The sequence below is a fragment of the Oreochromis aureus genome, linkage group 1, assembly GCF_013358895.1.
Source record: "Oreochromis aureus strain Israel breed Guangdong linkage group 1, ZZ_aureus, whole genome shotgun sequence".
In the NCBI taxonomy this organism is placed as follows: domain Eukaryota; kingdom Metazoa; phylum Chordata; class Actinopteri; order Cichliformes; family Cichlidae; genus Oreochromis; species Oreochromis aureus.
This window is the reverse complement of record NC_052942.1, coordinates 10056563-10082507: the sequence shown is the minus strand read 5'-3', so window position 1 is coordinate 10082507 and position 25945 is coordinate 10056563. Positions and strand designations below refer to the sequence as shown.

General features: G+C 43.7%; 1 protein-coding gene across 4 annotated transcripts in view; it reads left to right on the top strand.

Moving 5' to 3' along the window:
- Positions 1 to 129: 129 nt before the first annotated feature.
- Positions 130 to 25945, top strand: part of mapk8ip1b (mitogen-activated protein kinase 8 interacting protein 1b) — a 59953-nt gene continuing 34137 nt past the window's right edge. For 2 of the 4 annotated variants that reach the window (XM_039604421.1, XM_039604373.1), the window contains exon 1: positions 130 to 500. In XM_039604421.1, coding sequence (XP_039460355.1) covers positions 424 to 500 — 77 coding nt within the window. In that variant the 5' untranslated portion in view covers positions 130 to 423. Of the gene's footprint in view, positions 501 to 18847; positions 18890 to 25945 lie in introns of those variants that run through there. The other 2 variants (XM_039604496.1, XM_031751494.2) reach the window with 2 other exon arrangements.

Here is a 25945-nt window from a genome sequence, read left to right as displayed (position 1 = left end):
AGATGTAATGGTTATGTTGCTGATTGTAGGGGGGTAATCGTGACTGAGTACTGGAATAATTTCTAAGAGTATATATTTAAACTGCAAATAAAATAAAACAACAACAACAAAAAAGATGATTTGGCGGTGTTAAAGATCGCAATTCATGATAATGAAATCAAAGTAACAATAAATAATAAGCCTCCTCAAAAAAGGTATTTTTTTCACATTACGTAACTGGATAATTATATAGGGCAAATTATTTCCAAATACATCAAATTCCTTGGGCGTTACCAGTTTCGGTTATTCTTGCCCCACTTTAGGTAGTTATTATTTTTCCCACAGTCTTCGAAGGCAGCATGCTATCGCGGCATCGCCGGACCTCTCTCAGGTGTCTTTCCCGGGCAGCTGCACAGCGGAACGGAGAAATGAGAAAGGGGCAGCATGGCGGACAGGGAGAAGAGGAAAGCCACCCCGCCGTCTGGCCGCAACATACAGGTGAAGTCCCCGGCCAGTTTCAGGTAGGTCCCGGCGGACGAAGGGTTGGAGGGGAGGGAGCGAGCTGCCAGTCTGCCCACCAGGCTGGAGGCTGTGAATGAGCGATGAACCACTGCGGTTCTGCAGATCCGAAGGTGCTGATGCTGGCTGGTTGGAGCCGCTGCAGCAGCAACAGTGTCTGTCTCCGCGGTGCTTTCCAGCGTTCCGACTTGCAGTGTGTTGTTGAGTCGCATGTTTTGTGTTTGGGCGTGTCTGCTCCCGGTGGACAAACACGAGCGATGAGCTCCCTGCTGCAAACATGATTTAAATATGCCCTACTTTCTGCCAGTGTGCTTCAAAATCCTCACAGTACAAAGATACATCTAGTGCTGGCATGTTTAAATACATATTTTTTCCTTTGCTTTAGTACTCCTTTACGACGCAGTCCAAATCTCCATCATACATTTGCATCATTTTGAGCTTGATTTGCTGCTAAAACTCTTTATCCGACAAACCCGACACTGATTTAGGGTCAAATTTTCGGATTTTAACAATACAGACGAGGAGTAAAGCATATGCCTCCAACAGAATATTTAAGGGGCTGATTGTGCTGATAATTTTATGGAAATGTTATCAGAGCCATACGTCATCATAAGCTGATTTTTGTGGTTTAACAGTTAGTAAACTTGGATATTTAGTGGAAAATTGAGTCATTCTTCCTAAATTAGAGAAAACAAGTATACTATTTGTCCCAATAACTGAGTTTTCAGTGGGTACTTTTAAAGTGCGTAGTTTTGCCACACAGTCAAACTGATTTTAAATAGCCTAATGTACTCAGTAAATAAAATATTCAATACAATAACTACATCCTTACAATAATTATTTAGATTTTGGTTTTGCTCCTTGGGTTGATTTTCAGACTGAAAAAAGCAGTCTGGGGAATCTTTGTGCTCTACAAACTGGACATGTGGATATCAGCAGTTTAAAAACCTAAGTGAACGGTAGGTCAGGTGACCAGTCAGAGTGATTCAACCTGTAGAGCTGAGCACTGCAAGAGATTAGCTCCACGCTGATGTCTGCTTTCACATGCTGAGTGTCTCACACACTCGGAGACCATTGCAGCGCTGCTTCAAGAGAAGCTGTGGCATTACTTTAGTGGGATTATTGTGAGGATGGAGGCCTGTGATCAATATTCTCTAGTGAGACAGCAACAGACACACAAACACACATCCTGCAAACACCCAGCCTCGGGCCCAGTCTGTCTTTGTCTCATTAGCTGAGCTGAAAACAACCACCAAACATCTTTGTTCAGGATTTCATGACAGCGGCATGACAGACATCCCAGTCTGTGTCTAAATCATCAGGAAAATATACAATAGGTGTGACACAAAAGGTTGGCCCTTTATTGACAACAGACAATCATGTAAAGCATAACCAAACAAATTAAATTTTAATGACAGCCGCGAAACAAATCAATAATTCAGATTGCAATAGCATTTCATGGCTTGTTTTCTGTAAATAATCAATTCCTTGCTTTAAATCAGGAGTCACTTGCTTCATGATCTGTTATTGGGGATTGAATTCTGCTGATTGCTATTTGGGAAATGTGACTGGCTAGAGGAAAGAAGCCCGATAATCCACAATCTCGGGGGCTGGCCCAGTCCCAGAGCGGCCATATGTTGTCATGTTTTTCTCTGTCACCTCCCTGCCTGTGCATGCTACAGTCAAGTCCTATGTCTCAGCCCAAGCCACTGCAGTTATGAGACCAGCTCTTTGTGTTGGAGATGTTTAGTAAGTGAGACACATAAATGCCTCACCTTTATTTCTGTCGGTCAGGCTGTTTTAGTGGAGCGTTAGGAGTTGTGGCATGAATCTGAGTGCAACCCATTTAATTAGTCATAAGGATGCGATAAAGACACCCATTCGATTTTTATACAAGTCAGTCCCAGTAGTTCAGTTCCTTGGAATTGTTAGTCTGTTTTCCTGTCGATTCTGCTTATTGGTTCCACGTCAGTTGATGTCCTGGAGGAGGAAAGTAGCGGTGCAGTTTACAGCATGAATATGGACATAACTTTCATTTTTATTGCACAAAAGAATGAGAGCACGATGGTAAAGTGCAAACTGCATACAGGACAAAAAACTTGCGCTGCTAAAAGAACTTCAGCTCTTTGCAATTATCTGCACAGATAGCATGCTAAGCTAGCCAAGAACCCAGTGTGACGTTAAAGCTGAGTGCAGACCCCAGCCCAGCAGTCAGACCCTGAACTTCAAAAGGTAACAAACAGTCAGGCTCCAGAAGTTTTTTTACCTGTTCATGTTTCTAAGGTAGAATCACTGTGGCGATTGAATTAAAGTCTCTCTGGTTTTCATCTTTTTGCTTTGTGTTGTTAACTTTGTGTTGTTAACTTTGTGTTCGTACCTTAATACTGAAAAACAGATCATATGTGTGTCCAAATTAGGATAGGGATTTGTGTGTGTGAGCCTGTAGCCTATAGGTTTTTATTGTTTTTATTTTATTGTTTTACTGGTAATTATGGGATAATGGTTTTCATGTCATTTTATAGAGAAAAGTGAAAGTAATGTAATGAGTAGTAATACGTCTTTTGATGACCTCCAGCATGCACAAACATTTGACCGCACAGCAGACAATTATTTCCCACAAATGTGATGTCTTTGATGTGTTGGCTGCTTAGCAATGGTGGTGACTGTCAACCCAATGCCAATTGACAGGAGAATCTATAAGGACACTAATCGATAAGTGATGTTGATAATGGAAATCAGAATATCTAAATTTATATCAGTTCTTATCTAGTTAGAGTTTTACAACTCATGATTTGGTCGTTGTACCTGCTGTGCTCTGTTACAACAATGAAATGTTTTCCTGTTAGGCAGCTTTGGTAGAAGTTGTGTAAATTGTGGCATGTGGTGTTAATGATATTCAAGCTGACAGTGAGCCGTGACAGCAGAGTTAAAAATAGTTTAAAGTGATGCTGAATTCTGCATTTGAACATCCTTTTTATGTTCATCCTGGAGATGAAGAGAAACTGTAGAAATGTTCAGGAAAATGGCAGTCATATTGTAACTGATATTAAGCAAAGGACAACAAAATACTGCACAATATTGTCTACAAAAAAGGAAAACTCTTAAAAAGGCTGCATAAAATACTTAGACCTTTCAACTAGTCATCCCCAACAATTTAATCTTCAGCTATCCTGTAATATTTAATGTGAAATTAGGTTTCAGCAAGTCTCAAACCTGGATTGTATTTTTTCATTTTAGAGGGAGTGGGGTGGTGAGGGGTGGGCTATACATTTATCTGAACTGTTGTTTTAAAATTTCCTGCAGTGCATTATTTACATAACTCATTTGTGGCACAAGAGGGTGTAGTGGGAAATCTGTATCTGTGCATGTGTGTGTAGTTAAGCATAATTAAGAATATATGAAGCAGAACAGCAGTATAGGATTGCAGACTACTCTAAGGTGCTTTAAGAGAAAAACTCATTAGACATCAGACAGCTGAGATCCTTGTTGATGGATCAGGTAATGCTTGTCTTTCTCAACAGGTACAAGTTAACTGTAATCACTTCTTAGAGTTATAAAACAATAGCTTTCTGTGAATAGGGTTTGGGAGTTCTAGTAAGTGATTTGATTGGTTTATCATACAGTAGCATTAATTTGATTTGATTAACTTGTCTAAGCTGGAACCTTCACTCTGTTAGTAGCAAATGGAGCTGAAATAAAGAGCTGATTAGTCACTCAGGTATATCACTGAAAATTAATTCTCAACTTACAACTTTGTTTTTAAAGTAATTGTTGAATGCATTGTTTGCTACTTTTCAAAACTGAGTATTTTGTGCTTTTGTGCAGCCGTGAAAGGCTGATGGGGTATTGTCATCACCCTGTTGGGCGGGTGGACAGGTGGGTGGAGTGGACACCTAAGTTTGTGAATGTAATAAGTCAAGAACGAAGATGCGTAGGATTTTCAAATGTATACCATAGGTGCATCTACTAAAAATCTTGGATAAGTTTGAATCTCAGTGATCTTGACCTCAGGGTCAGAGTACGCTTTCTGAAAATCTTGTGAATGCAAAAACTTGAAGACGGGACTACATAAGATTTTGAAATTGGCAACACGTGCTGCCAGTTGCCAGTAGTTTTTGTTATGTATTTCATTGAACTGACTGTCGTTTCCAATATTGCTCATAAAAGTTTCCACCTTAAGGGCATGGGAAATACTTTTGTAGGTAATCATTCATCTGTTTCGTGTTTAAAGAACATAAGTAGAAGGCAGCTGGACTTTGTTCTAGGGATGCCATGATACCAGAAATTTAGAAGTTGGTACCAGTAGGTTTACACGAGTCTCAATGCCCAATTAATTACAAAAACACAGTGATCATCCTATGATGAAATATCATCCTATGTGAAAGCCACGTTGGAACAGCACTTGGTAATAGAAAATATTTTTCAATTTTAATATGTGACAATAATGCGAAAGCAGAAAAGTTACATCGTTAAGTTACTTTAACTGTAGCGTTAAGCAGTCATATTATATTTTTACTTAAAATTAACATTGAAAACAGTACTTTTATGCTTACATTTGACTTATGCTGTGTCACTACTGTTGCTATAATGCTGCTGCTGGTACTTCGTTTCAGTAGATTTACATTTCAAATTAGGTAGTGTGTTGTCAAGGACACTAGCTCATTGGTAAAGAAAGTTGGAAAATGCCCTTCATTCTCTTCTCTTGTAAATGTTGCTGCAAACATCAGTTAAATGTTGTTTAGTATTTTTTTCTAGTTTTTTGTTGAATAATTGTGATATAATTTGGAGGCTATATTGCCCACCCATACTCTTGCATTTTGCATGACTTATGTCCTGAGGAATCAGAACCTTTAGGCACATCTTTCCATTTTTTCCCCCCAAATTACTGTAAAATCAAAAGATAATCAGTAATCTTTTAATTATAAATCCACAGAAGTGTTTGAGTCATTTATCCTGTGACCCTCTTTCTTTACTTTCACCTTTTCATTTGCAGCTTTCATGCTGGTTGATTTGAATTACACCTGTAGTAGGAGCTAGTTGGCAGTAATTGCCCTGCTTCCCAGTGGATGATCATTTACTGCTGTGTCTCATTTCTGCTAACAACGCATGTTTGACTTGACAGCACTCCCTTCTGTTTATACAGTACAGGACCCTCTCTCGCTCTTCTTTTTCTATCTCTCTCTCTTTCTTTAAAAGCAAGTACAGCACAAGTAAAACCTAATGGAGGAGTTACAGTTATATTGAGAGAAAGATAAGTTGCTAACGTTCCCTTAGTTTTTCTAAAAAATCCCTGCTTTGCTTGTGACATCTGGTTTTACCAGGATGGTGAAAGAATGATGACATGGTGTCTGTTTTCACCTATGGTATGTCATTAAGGCATTTATATATACCTGGCATTAGAAGTTCTTTGATCCATCCAATCATTTCAAATTTAGAGACACCTCTTTGGTTTCAAAAAGCCAAAGTGGAAACAACTATATGCATATTTTATCTACAGTCCCTGCAAACTGGTATTATGATCTACAGCTGTGTGTTAAAGTGAAGTTTTCAGCCACATGGCTAATGAGAATATGATTGCATTTACAGTTACTGAAGCTATTTCTTAGCTTAAATTTACAGACATTCTGCTTACAGCAAAATAATTGGGTTTTTTAAGGAAAGAAAAACAATTGTGAAATTGTGAAAGCTTGGCCAGCTTAGTAATGAAGTAATCTTTAAATTTTTGCACAATGAGTGTCAAGTGATTCTCACCCTGTGTCTTTTACATTTATGCACTGACCTGCACTTTTTACCATCCTATTAGGGCTGCACGATTTTGCATAAAATGAGAATCACGCTTTTTTTGCTTAGAATTGAGATCACGATTCTCTCACGATTTTCTTTTCCAATATAAATATTTATTGCACTTATTAACTGCACATCAACTTCGTAACAGTTGAAACTGAACATAAAAACAATAAATAAACATAAAAACAATAAATGCCTCACATTTTGTTGTTGCCGCAAAATGTTGTACTGCTTGAAATTCCGTCTCCACTGTTGCTCGACACTACGTGTATAGAGCAGGTAGTGCAACAATAGAAAAATAGTTGCGGGACGGCACTGTGTAGCGTTTGTCTAGGGCAGGGGTCAGCAACCTTTAACACCCAAAGAGCCATTTGGACACGATTTCCACGCAAAAGAAAACTCTGGGAGCCGCAAATACTTTTTGACATCTAAAATGAACATAACACTGTATATATTGTTTTTTTTTACCTTTATGCTTTGTGTGAACAACTAAGGTGTGTTGCTTAAATCCATGAAGTGCTACAGAGAAAATTACATTTTATTTATGTAATTAACACATTTTGAACTTTGCAAAATTCCGCCTAAGTATGTATTTTACCTGGTTAATGTGTGTGGCGGTGCGTGGACTGCAGCGCCGCTGCAGGGGAGGCGGACGCACCTTAGCTGTTGGGTAGATAACCCGGAATGGGAGGACTGTAAGGTGTTGATTCGGGTTTGCAGCCACCACTCCCCGGAGTGTCGGCCAGAACACTACTCTAGGCCCGGATGGATATTCAGGAAGGAGACAATGAGGACACTGAGGATGGTTTAGACGCTTGTATTGCCTTCACACGGTCAGAGGTAACAGGCTTGTCAGAGGAGCAGGTGTTACATGCAAGTTTAGGTGCATCGGTGTGGATATGAGTGTGTGTGTGTGTGTGTGTGTGTGTGTGTGTGTGTGTGTGTGTGTGTGTGTGTGTGGTCTCTGAAATGAACAGAAAGAAAATAGTACATCAACAGAAATGTTCACAATAGTAACTCAGAGTACATCAACAGAAACACAGGTGGGAAATAAACTAACATCCCCTTTGCTACCATAAGCCATCTATTGCCCACATCTCACATATAAACCCACCGAGCTAACCCAGCACACAGTTATCTCCAATCACACGGCAGGAGAGCTAGCCTAGCTTAGCTTAGCTTCGCTTAGCACTCGCTAGCGACACAGACAGAAGCATAGTCATTTCCCCTCTAACTTCGATTACAGTCACAAACGCATCTTATCCCCACATCCTCACACATCACAGACTTACGTTGCTCAGTAACACACACTTCTCATGAAATGACCACTTCTCCGCCGGTAATCGGGAGCGGAAATGCTCATATATCTCACCCACGTATCTCCCTGCCCAAATCCTCTCTCATACAAAACGGTGGGTTGACCTCTACTGGCCACTCTAAGAAACTACAGGTGAACAACTGAACAGAATAAAACTCACAACTACGGGGCCTTTTGTACAGCCGCCCCCAAATGTATGAAGGACATTTGCTCAGAACAAAAGGCAATTTCTCTAATAAAGTCACAGTGATTGTCCTTTGTCTTCGTCCGGGAGGGCAGGCAGTACCACCAGCCTCGCCACAGGTCGGGTGAAGGTCCTGTCTTTCACCTTGACGTCAGCAGACCTGATGTGCCCGTCGGGACTGGGGTGGACCTTGGAGATGCGACCCACGAGCCAGGAAGCGCGAGGCAGCTGAGGATCTACGATCATCACCACCGAACCTTCGGTGACGTCCGCGAGGGATGACTGCCATTTCAGGCGAAGCTGCAGGCTCGGAAGGTACAGCCGGATGAATCGAGACCAGAAGTGGTCAGCCAGCACTTGGGAGTGTTTCCACCTCCGGCGACTCAGGAGCTCTTCTTTAGGGTAAGCCACTTGAGGAAGCGCCCCATCCGGCCACCCCATCAGAAAGCAGTTGGGGGTCACTGGATCAGGATCACTGATGTCGGACGGGACATAACCTAGTGGTTTGGAGTTCAAGATGCCCTCCACCTCCACAAGGACCGTGCGGAGGACCTCCTCTTGTAGGGGTTGGGATCCTACTGTAGTGTAGAGCGCCGTCTTGACAGATCTAATCTCCCGCTCCCACACTCCCCCAAAATGAGGAGCCACTGGTGGATTGAAGTGGAAGACGATCTTCTGGGGAGCCAGGAGCTTCTGCAGGTCAGAGGTCATGGCTGCAAAAGCTGCTTGGAGTTACCTTTCTCCCCCCCGGAAGTTGGTCCCTTGGTCTGAGTACAGCTCAGCTGGGGTCCCTCTCCTGGCAACGAACCGACGAAGTGCCATTAGGAAGGCATCTGTATCGATGGAGGTTAGGACATCAAGGTGGACCGCTCTGATAGTAAGGCACTTAAAGATGATGCCCCACCTCTTCTCCACACGGTGCCCAATTTTGACCTCAAAGGGTCCAAAACAGTCCACGCCTGTCGAATAAAAGGCAGGTTTGTAAAGGCGGAGGCGCGCAACTGGCAGGTCAGCCATCTTTGGAACAGTCGGGCGGGCTTTCCATCTGCGACACTCAAGACAGGTCCTCTGGAAACGCCTAACCGCTTCCCGGCCTCTCAGGATCCAATGAGTGCGCCGAATCTCCGCGAAGACCCTCTCTGGCCCTGGATGACGCAGACGACTGTCAACATCCTGGATGAGCAAGCGGGTGACCGGATGTGTCGGATCCAAAACTAAGGGGTGTGAGTTGGTAAAGGCAAGATCTTCAGAGCGGCGAAGACGTCCACCTACACGGATAACCTCATTTTCACGGTCGAACTCAGGGGATAGTGCAAGGAGACGACTGCTGCGACTGATAGATTTCCCCTGCTTAAGGAGTCGATACTCCTCAGGAAAGCTCTCCTGTTGAGCTTCTCTCAGGACGTGCATCTCCGCTTGAATATAGTCCTGAGCTGATGAAGTTCCACCGACTTTGGCCGCCCCATGCAACTGCGTAATAGCAGCTTCCAGCAGCTGCGCCCAGGTGTCATATCCGCTGAAGTTCGAGGTGGCGGGGTCAAAGGTGGTAGAAACTCCACAAAAGGTCTCTCTACGGAGCTCAGATGGGCCTGGCGGCTCAGCCAGGGTGCTGCTCGGCTCTGGAGGCCACTGTTCTGGACTTAGGAGCAGGAAAGGAGGCCCTTGACTCCATCTGTTGGGTCTGGCCAGTTCCGAAAGGGTCTTCCCACAGGTTATATCATCCGCAGGGTTCTGGGCTGAATCCACATAGCGCCAGGTGTGCGACTGAGTTACTTCCTGGATTTCAGCCACACGGGTGCCGACGAAGACCTTGAAGTGGCATGACTCGGACCTCAACCAGGTGAGTACAGTTGTGGAGTCGGACCACAGCACTATTCTCTTTATGTCCAGAGTGAGCTCATTTCTAAGGAGACGGGAGAGATGCGCTCCGGAGAGGGCACCACACAGCTCGAGTCTAGGCATGGAGAGAATGCGTTTAGGGGCAACACGGGAGCGAGCCATCAGGAAGGCCAGATGTGAGCTGCCATCACCTGTCACTGTTCTCATGTAGGCCACTGCGCCATAAGCCTGCTCTGATGCATCACAGAAGATGTGAATCTCTGTCTCACTAACTGACTCCGTGATGTGCTTTGGGAGATAAGGGCGAGGAAGCAGGATTTGTGCAAGGAACGGCAACTCCTCTTCCCAGGTTTCCCACTGCTGCAGCAGTTCTGGCGGAAGCTGCGGGTCATCCCACCCCCTCTGCTGATCCCAAAGGCCCCTCACCAGCATCTTGGCTCGGGTGGTGTATGGTAGGATAAAGCCAAGTGGGTCGTACTGGCTTGCGAGAACCTTATAAATGTTCCGCATAGTGGGGGCGCCATAACTGACTTTGCGGTGTTTGTAACCCAAGGTGTCCGTGGGGAAGTGCCAGCTAAGGCCCAGAGTTGGCTCAGAGGTGTCTGATTTGTCTTGAGTGAGCCAAAGTTCTGCACTTGTGGATCTGAGGTCTTCAGGTAGGTGGCCAATGGTGCTGGGTTCATTACTGGCCCACTGGCGTAGGACAAATCCCGCAGAGGACAGGAGGGCTCTTAGGCCGTCCACTAGGTCCCGGGCTCCCTCAGGGGTTGGCACACTCTGGAGAAGGTTATCCACATAGAAACACCGTCCCACCGAGTGACGTAGTGGATCATCACCCTCGGTGTGATCCCTGGTGTGGCGCTGCAGAGCGAAGGTTGCACAGCATGGGCTGCAGGTTGTACCGAAGGGGAGGACCTGCCATTCATAGACAGCCACGGGTGCCTCAGGGTGCAGATCCCGCCACACGAACCGCAGGAGGGAATGATCCTCTGGAAGAAGGCGAATCTGGTGGAACATACCTTTAATGTCACCACTAATGGCTAAGGCATGCTCTCGAAAGCGAAGAAGGACACCAAGGAGCGATGCGCTCAGGGTAGGCCCAGGTAGAAGATGTTCGTTGAGGGCTTGACCTTGGAACTGGAACGAACAGTTAAACACAAGGCGATCTTTGCCATTATGGCTAACAAGGTGGTGAGGGATATACCATGACTCATCTGCTTGAGCAACCTCAGAGGGGGACACCTTCACCACCGAACCGGCCTGGACCAACTTCTCTATCTCCGCCCTGTAGATCTTAGCTCGTCCTGGATCTTTCTGGAGCCTTCTCTCCACACTTCTCAAACTAGGAATAACTGCGTTAGGGCTAGCTTTAAGGCATGGCATGTTCTGGCGGCGAAGGAGGGGGGTGGCATAGCGTTGGATGCCCTCGACTTCTACACAAACTGTCTTCTGCTCTAGCAGGCTAACTGCATAGTTATCTTCCCTTGAACGGGTAACCACCTTGCCTTCCGGCACTGGGACGACATCTACCTGCCATAACTTCTCTACATGTTTGAGTAGCTCACTCACCTGGGGAGGAACAGCGGTCGTAAAGAGGCACTGTTGTGGCCACGAGGATGAACCGATAAGGCTGGAGGGACCCTGTAGTGTCCACCCTAACCTGGTGCGCATAGCAGCGGGACCACCCGGTGGACCAAGACGGACAGCTTCAGTTGGAGTGATGAGCTGTGGATGGTCACTGCCAATGAGAAGGAGAGGTTTGACCTTCTTGAAGGACTGGAGAGGCAGGCCTCTGAAGTGTCTGTACTTCCGCTGCAAGGACTCCACAGGGTAGCTGTGCTCTGCTAGGTCGATGCGGGTGGCGGTGTAGGCGTTACGGACCTTATACTGCTGCTTAGGTTTGCCACCAGGGGAGATCTCGAAGGAGACACACGACCCATGTAAAGTCTGCACATCTTGCCTTATAGTGTGCAACGGAAGTGTCTCTGGGGTGCCTTGAAGGTCAAGCTTCTGGGCAGCGGCGGGTAGCAGCATAGTCCTCTCTGACCCATCATCCAAAACCGCATGAGTGCTCAGAGTCTTGCCATTATGGTGAAGGATGACTGGGACAACCTTTAACAGGACTTGGCCGCTCTCTATAGGACGATCGAGGTACAGGACGCCCGTAGGATTCTCGCCTTCTCGTGGGGGAACAGACGCTGGGCCAGGGGTCTTTAAGGGCTTAGAATTCACGTCGTGAAGGACCTGCAGATGGCGACCCTGACACAGGCTGCAGGGTTTCTTGAGGGTGCACTGGGCTGCCTGATGGGAACGAGCGCAACGCCAGCACCTCTTGTTGGTCTTTATCCAGTCTGTGAGCTGTTCGCGACTCAGCTTAACGACCTCTGGACACTGACTCAGGTGATGGGCACGGTTATCGCAAAAGGCACAGTAGGGCTGCTGCCTAGCTTTGTTTGGAGTGGTACCTAGTGACCTGGGTGAGGTCTCTGCACCGTGAAGAACCGTAACAGGGCGCCTACTTGGTCTGACGTCAGGCTTCTCTCTGGTGATCGTTGGAGTGGGCAAACTGTGATAGTCCTGACACCAGGATTTGTACTTTAACCAGGTAGCCAGGTCGTCCAGGGTGTAAGCCTGACCAGAATGGTTGTACATGCACCGATGGAAATCAGCTCTTTGCTCTGCAGGAAGCTTACCAAGGAGTCGAGCCACATGGGAGCCACACTGGAGTTCGACCTCCCCATCAGGGCCTAAAGTCTTCAGCATGCCCACGAGCGACTGGATGTGGAGAGAGAATCGCTCGAATGCGGCTGCATCCCCTTGGCGGATGTCAGGTGAGTCCATGACAGCAGCAATTCTTCTCAGGGCATTCATGGTGTCACTGAATGGCGTGGCAGAATGGAGGTAAGTGTCCGCTATCAACTTTGCTTCCTCCAGGTGTAGGTGATCTAACAAGACTTGGTACCTGAAGAGCTCTGAACTCTCCGGGGGCAGTAAGTTCTCTAGCGCCATCTTCAGACGAGCGAATTCCCCAGGATCACGACGTGTGAGCTTGGGAATGCTCGGACGAGGCCCCCTGTAGGTCATATCCGGGGCCGCTGCTAAGCCGGAGGGTCTATGCATCTGGGAGGCTGAGAAAGGAGTGGATGGGGACGGAGTCGGAGCTGGCAGTGGTTTCAATGGAGGGGGGTGTGCTCTCGGAGGCGGCGCTGGAGGGTGAGTGGGCCTCGGCTGAGGAGAAGTGAACCTCGGCCTAGATTCAGGTGGGGGGATGATCTGGCCCTCCTGTGCAGTCATAGACTCCCTCTTCAGAGCCTGGAGCTCTTTCATCATCGTGTCGATGCGGTCTGTGACTGGGCTCTGACTGGAGACAGGTTCCTCCTTGAACACAACCGGAGGAGGTGGTGGAGGCCAGTCCTCTTCCTCCTCAGCAGGGGGTGGCCGGAGATGAACAGCAGGGGCTCTGGGCGGTGGACTGAGCTGCAGACCCTCTGCACGGTCCAGCAGCTACAGCAAACTAGCATGAATGGCCTGGAAATCAGCTAGCCCAGCTCTCATCTGGTCATGGGACTGCTGGAACAGGAACCTCTCACGTTGCATATCTGCTAACTCTGCCCTCAATGGGGTGACATGGCCGTGTGGGCGGTCATCAGGGGTGTCAGACGGAGGATGGTGGGGAGAACGGGTGTCGCCTCCTGTCTCACTTTCTTCCTGGTAACCTGCACCAAGCCCGGGGAAGTCAGTCTCATAAGCTTCATAGCGGAGGGGACGACGTACATTACGCCGCGGGCGCGCACCAAGGGCTGAGACGTTCTGAATATCATCCATCTTGTTAGGGTAGAAGCAGCTTACATCCGGCTCGAAGGACCACTAATGTTGGGTAGATAACCCGGAATGGGAGGACTGTAAGGTGTTGATTCGGGTTTGCAGCCACCACTCCCCGGAGTGTCGGCCAGAACACTACTCTAGGCCCGGATGGATATTCAGGAAGGAGACAATGAGGACACTGAGGATGGTTTAGACGCTTGTATTGCCTTCACACGGTCAGAGGTAACAGGCTTGTCAGAGGAGCAGGTGTTACATGCAAGTTTAGGTGCATCGGTGTGGATATGAGCGTGTGTGTGTGTGTGTGTGTGTGTGTGTGTGGTCTCTGAAATGAACAGAAAGAAAATAGTACATCAACAGAAATGTTCACAATAGTAACTCAGAGTACATCAACAGAAACACAGGTGGGAAATAAACTAACATCCCCTTTGCTACCATAAGCCATCTATTGCCCACATCTCACATATAAACCCACCGAGCTAACCCAGCACACAGTTATCCCCAATCACATGGCAGGAGAGCTAGCCTAGCTTAGCTTAGCTTCGCTTAGCACTCGCTAGCGACACAGACAGAAGCATAGTCATTTCCCCTCTAACTTCGATTACAGTCACAAACGCATCTTATCCCCACATCCTCACACATCACAGACTTACGTTGCTCAGTAACGCACACTTCTCATGAAATGACCACTTCTCCGCCGGTAATCGGGAGTGGAAATGCTCATATATCTCACCCACGTATCTCCCTGCCCAAATCCTCTCTCATACAAAACGGTGGGGTGACCTCTACTGGCCACTCTAAGAAACTACAGGTGAACAACTGAACAGAATAAAACTCACAACTACGGGGCCTTTTGTACATTAGCGGTACCTGCAATACACGCCTCGCCGCCTTAACGTCTGTGCCACCTATGCTGTTGTGTTGGTGTGTGTCGGGCTGTGAGCTTTAACATCGGCTGTATGCGTAAAGCAACCGTGTGTTAAAAGTGGTCAATAAAAAGATGCTGAAAAGCGTGTTCATGGAAACATAGTCGGGGTCTGCCGTGATTTGTTTACAATGGGACTTCCGCTACTGAACCTCTGCGCACAGCGTCTGCTGTACGATCGGGGCTGTACGAAGTCACTTTCATCTTTACGCATGACTGTAAGCTGTCGTCTGTGAGGCGTGAACGTGTTTGTTTTTGGAGAACAGCTGCTGACATAATGTGGATCCGAAGATCCATAATTGGCCTACCTGGGGTTGAAAGTCTCGCACGGCGCGTCAAGCGGTATATCGGCTTCCGCAAGTGTGACGCTTATTTTGATCGATCAAAAACTAATACAATATAATTTTATATTTATATTTCAATATCACAATAATCTTCCAATTTAGAACTACGAGTTAAAAAAAGAACTAATACAAATAAAATAGACTTTAGCTAATTACTTACAAAAAATTATTTATTTCCCCAAACCACGCGAAGCCGTAGAACAGGGGTCGGCAACCCTAGGAACGCGTGCCACCGTTGGCACGCGAAGGGTTAACTGATGGCACGCATGACCATAGCTGGACTGGCTGATTTTTATTTTTTATTTTTTCTTTTTTTTTTTTGGTGGTGGATTGGCCAGACGCTGGTCGGTGTGTAAAAATAACTCAGTTGTTTGGTGTTGGCCATGGCGTAGCTTCCACAGATTCAGTAAAATTAACAAGTGGTGGAGGCCAGCAGGCGGATGAGGGAGAGGGGAGGCAGGAGGAGCAGAGACCCGAGGCAGCCGCCGGTCGGAGCGTCAGGTGAACTGAACTTCAGGTAAGAAGTTATGACCTGCAGTCTATCTGGGTCAGATATAAACCAAGTTTAGGTGGAGTTTATTTTCGTTGTGCTGACTTTTTACAGTCAGTTACAATAACTCGTACTGCGTACTAGCTAGCATGACGGAATTTATATACTGCTGGGCGGGTGCTATGATTTTATTGATAGTGAACTTTATTTTATTCATAAGGTTAGTTATTAGAGTTGCCAACCATCCCGTACAAACGGAATCGTCCTGCATTCAGAGAAATTATTACGCGTTTTCGTGTTGAGCTGAGAAGGAACACAGTTTGTCCCGTACTTCAGCCAGGATGGAAAAAGACACAAAGCTGGAGTTATTCTGTGTCTTTGCTGCACAGCTGCATCTTCTTCTCCTCTCATTCTCCCCCCCTCTCTCTCCTGTTGCTACTTCAATGATCAGCTGATCAGCTTTTCTCTCTTGTTTGTTTATCGCTCACTTTGCGCCACAAAGAGGAAACCGCCGGATGTCGCACTAAACAACAGCAGCACGTTTAAGCTTGGTCAGCTGTTGTTAGAATTTATTTAATATTAATTTCTAGTATCAGCTGATGTTTTCTGGAGCCACAGCTGTAAAGCTGCTGGTCATAATATTGGTTTGGATATGTGGTGAGAGGGAAACATGAAGATGAAACCAGGAGATGTCCTTACTGAATCATCAGAGCTGAACAGGTGATGGAGAAACGGGTTTACCTTTTAGGTGACATGAATGAGTTGAAGGGAAGTTATGAACTGTTTCTGAGAGACAAATAACACCAGGATCCTTTTCTAAGTAGCTGACAGCTGGTAACTGTGCAGGGGCGGATCTAGCAAAGTTTTGCCAGGGGGCCAGGTAGGGCATTAACAGGGAAAGGGGGGCACAAAGATATACTTTCTTATTCTCATTTAAAATGTCTGGCTGTTATAAATAATTATCTGAAGCTTACAACCAAAGTTTTTATCTGACGTAAAATGAATAGAAATCATACATTTACCAACAAGACAGTATACATCACTGTCACAACAGTGTTTGTTTTCATTCAAAGGCTTTATGACTTTAATATCTGGGGGGCCGGTCTTTAGTCAAAATGCATCCAGAGACTCGAGACACAATGCATTTTTGGGACTTTCAGGTGTATGGACCAATGTTTTATTTTCGGATCAAACCAGAAATCTTTAATGAGCAGCTGGATTTGTCTCGCATTAACTGGCTGAGTTAATGCCAGTTAATGCGACATCGAAGCAGCTGGAATCCACAGCTGTGCGTGTTCATGGAGCTTGCATTTTCACCTGCTGGACATCACTACCCGACAAGTTAAACTGTCTTCAGAACATTGCAGAGGCCTTATTAACAGTATTTGGCTCTACATATCTGTGTGAGCAGATTTTCTCTCACATGAGTGTCCTCAGGTAGCCGTCTGAATGCTGGACACTCGGAGACCTGTGTCTCTGAGTGGGAGACCAGAGATCACATTAACATGTGTGTCTCTGTATTAACAAACATACCATATTGGCTCAGTTTAATTTTCTTATCATTGTTGTGAGGAGACCATAAATAGCATTTGTATTTTCTGTTGTACAGTTCATTTGCTGTTATGGAGTTCTTGTTATGAATAAAAAGTGTCTTTTTTTTGTTTCAAAATAGTTGATAACTATTCGCTGATAGCTGCCAACATCTGCAAACAAATATAATTCTATAAAGTTGTTCTATATAATGTGTAACTGTTCATATAGAGCGTTATTAAATTTATTGCTAATGCAATCATATGGCACACTGACTTCTGAGGAAATTTTAAATGGCACTCGCCATCAGAAAGGTTGCCTACCCCTGCCGTAGAAGGACTAAAGATCCGCGTGCGGCTCCGGAGCCGCAGGTTGCCGACCCCTGGTCCAAGGTGTTGATCATTTTCCTAAATCCCTCGTTTTGCACAGTGTTGATGGGAGCCATATCTTTGGTCAGGTGATAAGTAATAGCCTCCGTAATTTTTTTTGTGCCTGCGGGAGTTCGACGTGTATAGGGAAGCGCTGTATAAGGTTCCCGTTATTGATGTTTGGGTGGTTGACTGGGACGGATTTTCTCCTGTCACTTTCTCGTCATCCCTGACGTGTTCTCCATTGTTCTTTTCCTGCCAATTTGAGCATCACACGGCACAGCTTCTGTATCACGTGGTATAAGGCTCCGCCCTTGTCATTTGTTGAGCAGGAAGAGTGAGCGCTTGTTTTCATGCAGATTATGTCCCGGATCAAAATGCGGTACAATCGTCGTCGTCTTTCTTTCTTTCTTTCTTTCTTTTTAAATCGTTGTCATTTGGAAATGAGATCGCACATAAGTATGAATCGAGATCGCGATTTTCTAACGATTAATCGTGCAGCCCTACATCCTATTATGCTTTTATTAGCAATATCATAAGGGTTTCACAGCAGCGACAGTGGTGGGATAACATCAAGTGGGAAGCTATAAAAGACTGTGATAAGCAGACTGTAGATTTATTCTCGACTAGAGAAATGCTACATCCCTAGAACATGAGGGGTAAACGGGCACCCTGGAAAATAAGGGAATGGAACTTTGTAACCTATGTTTAACATGGTAAAACCATATATTGAACTCATTGTGATTTCCTAACCTAAATGCCCACAATTGAAAATAAAACTCACATGCTAGTGAGAGCGAATTTTAAGAACTTCCTGGTCAAAAGTTGGGATGTCCAAAGTGGGAATCCCCCTACATTTTTTCAGGAAAAATGTTCCAGTTGGTGAAAACAAATAAACGGTAGTATCGTTTAGTCAGAGGTTTCGTTGCAGTGAAATGTTTTCTTCATTTTTCTTGAATAAAAAAAGCGTTATTATTTATCAGCATTACTTTACGATAAGTGCTGCAGACTATCTGAATATACCGTGTGACTGTTTGGGCACCTGTCTACGTTTGCTTTATGGCCTGTCAGCCTTCTTATTTTATCATTGTCGCCATGCTGCCAGATCTCAGCACTGAGTGCAGTCCTTGGAGAGTGCAGTAGTTTCATGATAAATGATGATAAGCCAGAATCTTCTTTTAAGAAGATGAATAGGGCAAAAGAGGGATGGAAAAGGGAAAATTAGAAGTCTTCTGTGATCAATGAGACCCATGAATAATTGAGGGTGACCGTGTTTTACACAGATAGAGGAAGAGAGAGAGAGAGAGGAGTGTCCTCCTGTGCTGATGTTTTTCCTGTTTGGACTTCCCGTGGCGTTAGATGATCTGCTAACACCAGCAGTTTCCAGCATTGGCATAGTAAATCTGAGAAAACATCAGAGAGTGGGAGAGAGAAAGAGGGTTATATAATACTACTCTTCTCTGGTGGCTTCAGCTCCTCTCTTTGGGGAAAAAAGAATCCCCCATCCATCTCTCTTCCCTCCGAATGAGCAGCAGCAGCAGGGCTCTGAATCAGACGCCGCTTCAATCGACCCTGGACGAGCTGCTCCCCTCCTCCCTCTCCCCTAGCTCTCTTCCTACACTCGCTCCTCCCTCTCTGCCTCCCTCCCTGCCTCCTTCACTTTCTAACCCTCTTGCTCCTTCTCCTCCTCCTCTCCTCTCGGCTGTGGATGCCCTCCTCACTTACAGTATGGATTCGGGAGGGGAAGGAGGAGAGGGTTGGATGGAGGACCAGTGGGAGAAATGGTAGGACATCTGTCTTATTCTCTTTCTCTCTCTTTTTCTTTTCTTTTTTCAGTTTATTGGCATGCAGCAACATGGCTGTGTGTGACCTTGCGAGTGTATAACTGCTAATGTTCCTTCTTCTTGCTATTTGGCATCTCCTCGGTACAGGCATGCCCTTGAAGGAGAGCGCCTTCATATGGCTGCGTGTACGTTTGTATCTAAACAAGAGAGGTAGAACGTGCAGCGGAGGTTGTTGCTTTATGATGACCAAAAATAGGACCATAGAGGCAATCACATGTTATCCTGCTGCATGTGTATTACAGTGGAACTGTACAGTGGAGAAGCACTGTGTGGACGGATCGTTGTCTTCAGAGTTTGTTTTCATACAGCTGATGATGGAGAAGAGGGTGATTGTACTTGGATGTGTTGAATTGGATGGGACAGTCCTGATTGTGCTCCTGTCCTTGCAGGAGGGCGAAGCTAATGAATGACAGAGAGCATGCAGCTTCATAATTCCTAGTGGTAGTATAAACATGTGAATTGATGGGGAGTAAGGAAGGGAAAAGAGTATAGTTGGAGCTGCTGTGATGACTAAAGACTGGGCTGAAAGGTAGAATAGCATGATCAGAGCAACACAACAGAGAAACACATGTGATCGTAGAATTTAAGAGAAGTAAATGCGCTTGTGTGGGGAGCATGGCTTTCCTGCTTTCACTAATGCATTATCAAATACTGTAATAAAAGATATAGAAGCACTATTTATTTCTCATTGCTCTTTGTCAAGAGATTTAATACCATTCTGCATATTTTTCTTATCTCTTTCTATTAACAGAGGTCGTCTTCTCACTGCTGTGTGACCTTCCTATATGATAAGCTGCAAAATTGTCTTTTTCTCACAGAGATTACATCAAATACGGATCGACATGAAAAAGAGTTAAAAGGAAAATACCCGTATTTGACCTTGTGTGCCATTTGTGAATTTGCAAGCAAGCTTTAGATAAATGTAGTTCTATCAGTGTTATATTGGGTTATACATATCTATATCTATCTATCTATATCTATTTCTCTCTATCTCTCTCTATCTATATATATCTATATCCATATCTATATCTATATATATATATCTATATATCTATATATATCTATCTATATATATATATATATATTACTGAGTTGGCCGAGCACATCATGGCCCGATCGTGAGGTCATTCTGCCCTTCATTAACACAAGCAGAGAGACAGGCCGAAGAGACACAAACATGGCAGCAGGCTGCCCTCTCACCACCTGCTGTTACTGCAGTTTGTCCCACATCCTTAGCGATATAAAACTGAAACATCCGTCCTGGATCGTTGTTACAATCTGAAGTTGTTTTACAACATGAGCTGATAGGACTTGTCTGCAGGGGCAGTTTAAAAGCTGAACAGTTTAAAACCCACATCACTTAAAGCGAACAATCAAATTAAATAATCTCAGCAGAAAGATAAAATGTGCTGAGAATGGGATCAAAATCACAGATCTGAGCAGGAAATGCTCAAATCAGCCAAGGAGAGGTGAACTTAAGTTTCTTTTGACATCTTGTATAGAGAAATGTATGTTTTGAGACATATTCGACAACTTATCAGTCAATTTTCAATCCCTGAATGTGTTCCTTTTTATTACAGAACTACTTCTGGATTGGTCTTTCTAAACTTTGCCAAAATTGTTGAAAAAAACACAAGATGCTTCTGGTGTCTTGTTCAGGCTACATGTTCCATGTGTGTTTTTAACTTGTTTGCTGAAAAATTTAAAATATGAAGTCTTTAGTTTCCATGTTGGAGGGATTTAGTGAAGAACAGCAGTTATGCACAACTGCATGTCGAATCCCGAGTCCCGTCCTGTGTTAAATGTTGCTGAATTTATTTGGTTTTCTGTGCAGTGTCACGGTGATGATGTTGATGTCGGCCTGTTGTTACTACATCTTGACCCTATTTGCCACGTCTCACTTTCAGTAATGATGACACAGTAAATGTGTCACAGGAATCTCTGACCTGGACAGCCCAAGCAGTCTGCTGAGTCAGCCTGCATTGATCGCTGGTAGGGTTGTAAGTGTAGTGAGATGATGAGTATACATAGTGCAGGAATATAATCCCAAGGGAATTGGCACTGAATAAATACAACTGAAAAGTTGTATTTATTCAGTGCCAAATCACAACAACAGTTGCCTCAAGGCAAAGCTAGCAAAGGTGCATCGAGGCTGGGATTTTCTGGATAGGTTGATTTAAAGTTTATTAATAAAAATCAGATAGGTTTCCCTTCAGATCTGTCTGTGAGCGAATGTTTGCAGACATATGTGGAAATGTCGATAGAGCTGGACTGTGTCAATGGGCTGGGGGTCAAAACCTTACTATTACATACTGATTAAGATCAATCTAAATACTGTGTACTTTAAGGCTGGTATTCCTTAAACTTTTGTGGCAAAGTACTCCCTAGATAATCTGGTCCAGCAAGCTTCCTGTTGATTAGTGTACACATTTAAATATAGTCTATTAATATTACAGTTTTCAAATATATAAGTTAAATTTCAGGAAGGTGAATTTTAAATTGAGTTGTCAGTGTGTTTAGAGAAAATATTATATTTCACAGATTGACATTTTCAAGAGAGCTTTTTGACATTAAATAATTGATAAGATACAGATGACCTTATGGAACTTTTTAACTCTTAATTAATCTAATCAATAGCATCTGTTGTACCTACCATTTCATATCAGTAATGGACAGCTGCTGATTGGATTGTGTGAAACTGACATGCATTTCTACTGTCCATCCCGGTAGCCTAGAGAACCTTACTGGATACAGACGCCCTGGCTGGGAGTCGAGCCCCCAATCTGATGTTCCAAAGGCATACCCCCAAACTAAGCAAGTGGTTCCAGCAGATCCCAGGAACAACATCTGAGATCTCTGTCCAGAAGAGCTCAGTCCTAGGAAGAGCAAAGAGATCCTCAAGCTCCCAGGCCTCTGGTAGAGGACCCGATTTTTAAGGATATATATTACATGCAAGAAATTAACTTTCATGCATGAAAGTTAATAAAAATAAAATGAGTGGTCCAAGCTGAATTTATGGTATTTAGGGGAGAATTTAGTAATTAGATGCACCGGTGGGCAACTCTATTTTAATGTCAAGGAGCTGCGGTTGGGATTTACCAAGGAGGCACGGTGTCAGTTTTGCGACTGACAGCTGAAGGCAAGTTAGCGTGAAAATAGATTTGTAAATTTTTGTTCGTAGCAGTAAAAAGTTCTTTGCTTTCCTGCGGACTGTGTGAGGTCCTGAGGACTGAGGCTCAGGTGGAGCACAGGATTTATCCATAGAGAGTCTACATAAAGCTGAAATCTATATGTCACAGCTGACTGGTTTGACGTGTAGAAGAACACCAAACTCTCAGATTAATTTCCAAAACTGACACCGCGCTTCTTCATTAAATTCCAACACTAGCTTTTTAACAACAACAGAAGGTTTTGCTGGTGTTCTGGTGGTGCTATGTGAACACAGTAATTTTTTCAATTGACCTCATTACATATATATTTGGAGAAATTTTCCTTTCAGAGTGCCACAGGGGAGCCACAATACAAGACTTATGCAGGCAATCAAGATATTTTTTTAAAACAAGACAAATCTGAATTGTAATTGTAGAAATTGGTTCTTAATAAACACAAGTGGATTCATACAGCTCTGCAATACCACAAAACACTTTCATGATTTTTTTTCCTTCTTCTCTCAAATCTTTACTTTATGTACTCTTCACTGTTTACAATATTGAATGTCAAAATGCAACAATTAATCGTTATAGGTTAAGGTTTGAATCTTGGGGTATATCATGCTCACTTCAATAAATACCTATATGGCGAACAGAAAAAACAAACCCCTGTCTCTCTCTCTCTCTCTCTCTCTCTCTCTCATATATGTGTATATATATACATATATGTAGAGAGAGAGAGATAGAGAGATAGATAGATATATAATTAAAATTAGAGAGAAAGGGCCTATTTTGCCAGAGGTAAGAATGAAAAAAGAGGTGACTTTATGTTCTGAAATTCAGTCTGGTATCTGATAACTTTTCCTCACTTATAGTTCAATAATATATGCAAACTTGTGGTGAAATAGCCCAGGGTTACAGGTTGTCTTGAACAGGTTGTCAACCTGTCGCAGGGCTAACATTATTAATATTTTGTATTTGGTAAGTGTTTTGCCCCTGTACACTACCACAGGGGACTTCAAACAAAACAATTAAGATCTGATTAAAGTTCAGAATTTTGGCTTTAATTGAGAGGGTTTCCAAAAGTACTGCATTAACTGTTGAGGAATTATTGCCATTTTTCTACACACTTCCCCAAGTGCTCAAAAGTAATTGGACAAACTAACAAACTAACACTATTTCATCATTTTAAATGTAGGTATTTTTACCTATAGGTTAGTCAGAATCAAATCATTAACCTATGACATACAAGTTTTAGTGTCAAAAAAAGATTTAAGAATAATGATGATGTAAATCAATTTTTCCTCACCACAAATTGCCTAAAAAGAGTTAAAATACCTGTACAAGTAATTTTATTTAAGGTAATCTAAGTTACTCACATACACTGTGTAGAGCTGTGTTGTAAAAGTGATTTTATTTTACATGTATTCTTTTTTTTTTTTTTTTACTTTCCCATTGTCTTCTTTTCTTTTGTTCACTTTGTTCTGTCCTTCCTTCAGCCCGTATCTCCCACCTCCTTCAGGGCTTCATTATGGAGGTAACAGATGCTTTTTCTCAGGCTATTTAACTTTCTATACCCACCCTCTGACATGTGATGGCTAAAGACAGTAATAGCTGTATGTACACTCACGCTAAAAGTCAGAAATGACATTACCATGATGCCTCAGTGGGGGGATGGTAGCTGCACAGGTTTACCAGGTTTATTTGATGGCTTGCTCTCGTGCTCTGTCGTCTTTGTCTTGCATCTCAAATAACATTTTGCTCTGACTCAGTCTGTTACGCCGGGAGGCTGCAGGGTAAAGGGACAGCATGCAGCCATAATTGCAGATGGGGAAAACTGAAGCATTGTTTACTGGATGTTAATTGAATTCTGCCACAGACAGCAGGACCATACATTTCCCTTTCTGCTGCAGGAGCAGTCAAGACGTTTGTACTTCTCTGCAAAACACAAATGCAATTTTCTTAATTTCCTAATCTGCATGTGTGCCAACATGTGGCCTCATGTGACAGTAAATCCAATGGGTAATCCAAAGGTAACGTTACAAGTGGTGTAAGGCATTACCTTCTTTAAATAAGTAGCATGATACATTATGTTTCAGAAAAAAATAATGAATTATGTGTAATACATTACTTTCCTTGAATAATCACCCTATAGCTCACTATCACTGACAAAGTATGAGAAGGAGAAGAAAAATAGTTATGCTGTGGGTATTCATTTTGGTCCCACTTGTGATGAATGAAGTGTAGTGGTGACAAAAGAAAATCACTTTTACAAACAGCAGATGGAGATATTCACAAAATAAAACAGGCCGATAAAATCCTGGAAGCTTGCTTGTTGTTTTCTGCTCTAAACGAGCAGGTAGTATTCATTAGAGAAGAACACATTTTCAGTGGCAATATACCCCCCCACAAACTGTACACACAATAATGCTGTTATAATACAATAATAGTGTTGCATGTACCTTTACATTTTCTCTTCTCTTCTGGATGTATGATTTATATCTGCTTGAAATCAGTGCTTGAAACATTTACTAAGTGCTTTAATACTAAATATAAATCCCTTAGAGGTCTGAGTGAAGTGTATGAAACTAAGTGGTATAAGATTTAAACTCCATTTTTCCATTTATTAGGAACAGTACTATGACACAAAACAATAACTTTAGATCTGTTTATCTCTTATAAATATTAATGTAGACGCCTATGCTTGTTTTTTTTTTGGTTTTTGTTGTCATTTTTAGCGACCTATATTCAAATTGTCATTGGACTGGGCATAGAAGAGACAACTGGGTCAGCAAGAGATTCTGAGATGTACTATGGCTTGAGGATTATATATATATATATATATATATATATGTATATATATATGTATATATATATATGTATATGTATATGTATATATATATACACAGGGAGTGCAGAGTTATTAGGCAAATGAGTATTTTGTCCACATCATCCTCTTCATGCATGTTGTCTTACTCCAAGCTATATAGGCTCGAAAGCCTACTACCAATTAAGCATATTAGGTGATGTGCATCTCTGTAATGAGAAGGGGTGTGGTCTAATGACATCAACACCCTATATCAGGTGTGCATAATTATTAGGCAACTTCCTTTCCTTTGGCAAAATGGGTCAAAAGAAGGACTTGACAGGCTCAGAAAAGTCAAAAATAGTGAGATATCTTGCAGAGGGATGCAGCAGTCTTAAAATTGCAAAGCTTCTGAAGCGTGATCATCGAACAATCAAGCGTTCATTCAAAATAGTCAACAGGGTCGCAAGAAGCGTGTGGAAAAACCAAGGCGCAAAATAACTGCCCATGAACTGAGAAAAGTCAAGCGTGCAGCTGCCAAGATGCCACTTGCCACCAGTTTGGCCATATTTCAGAGCTGCAACATCACTGGAGTGCCCAAAAGCACAAGGTGTGCAATACTCAGAGACATGGCCAAGGTAAGAAAGGCTGAAAGACGACCACCACTGAACAAGACACACAAGCTGAAACGTCAAGACTGGGCCAAGAAATATCTCAAGACTGATTTTTCTAAGGTTTTATGGACTGATGAAATGAGAGTGAGTCTTGATGGGCCAGATGGATGGGCCCGTGGCTGGATTGGTAAAGGGCAGAGAGCTCCAGTCCGACTCAGACGCCAGCAAGGTGGAGGTGGAGTACTGGTTTGGGCTGGTATCATCAAAGATGAGCTTGTGGGGCCTTTTCGGGTTGAGGATGGAGTCAAGCTCAACTCCCAGTCCTACTGCCAGTTTCTGGAAGACACCTTCTTCAAGCAGTGGTACAGGAAGAAGTCAGGCTTTTGAGTGTCCTTGCAAAGAAAGGTGGCTATATTGGTCACTGATT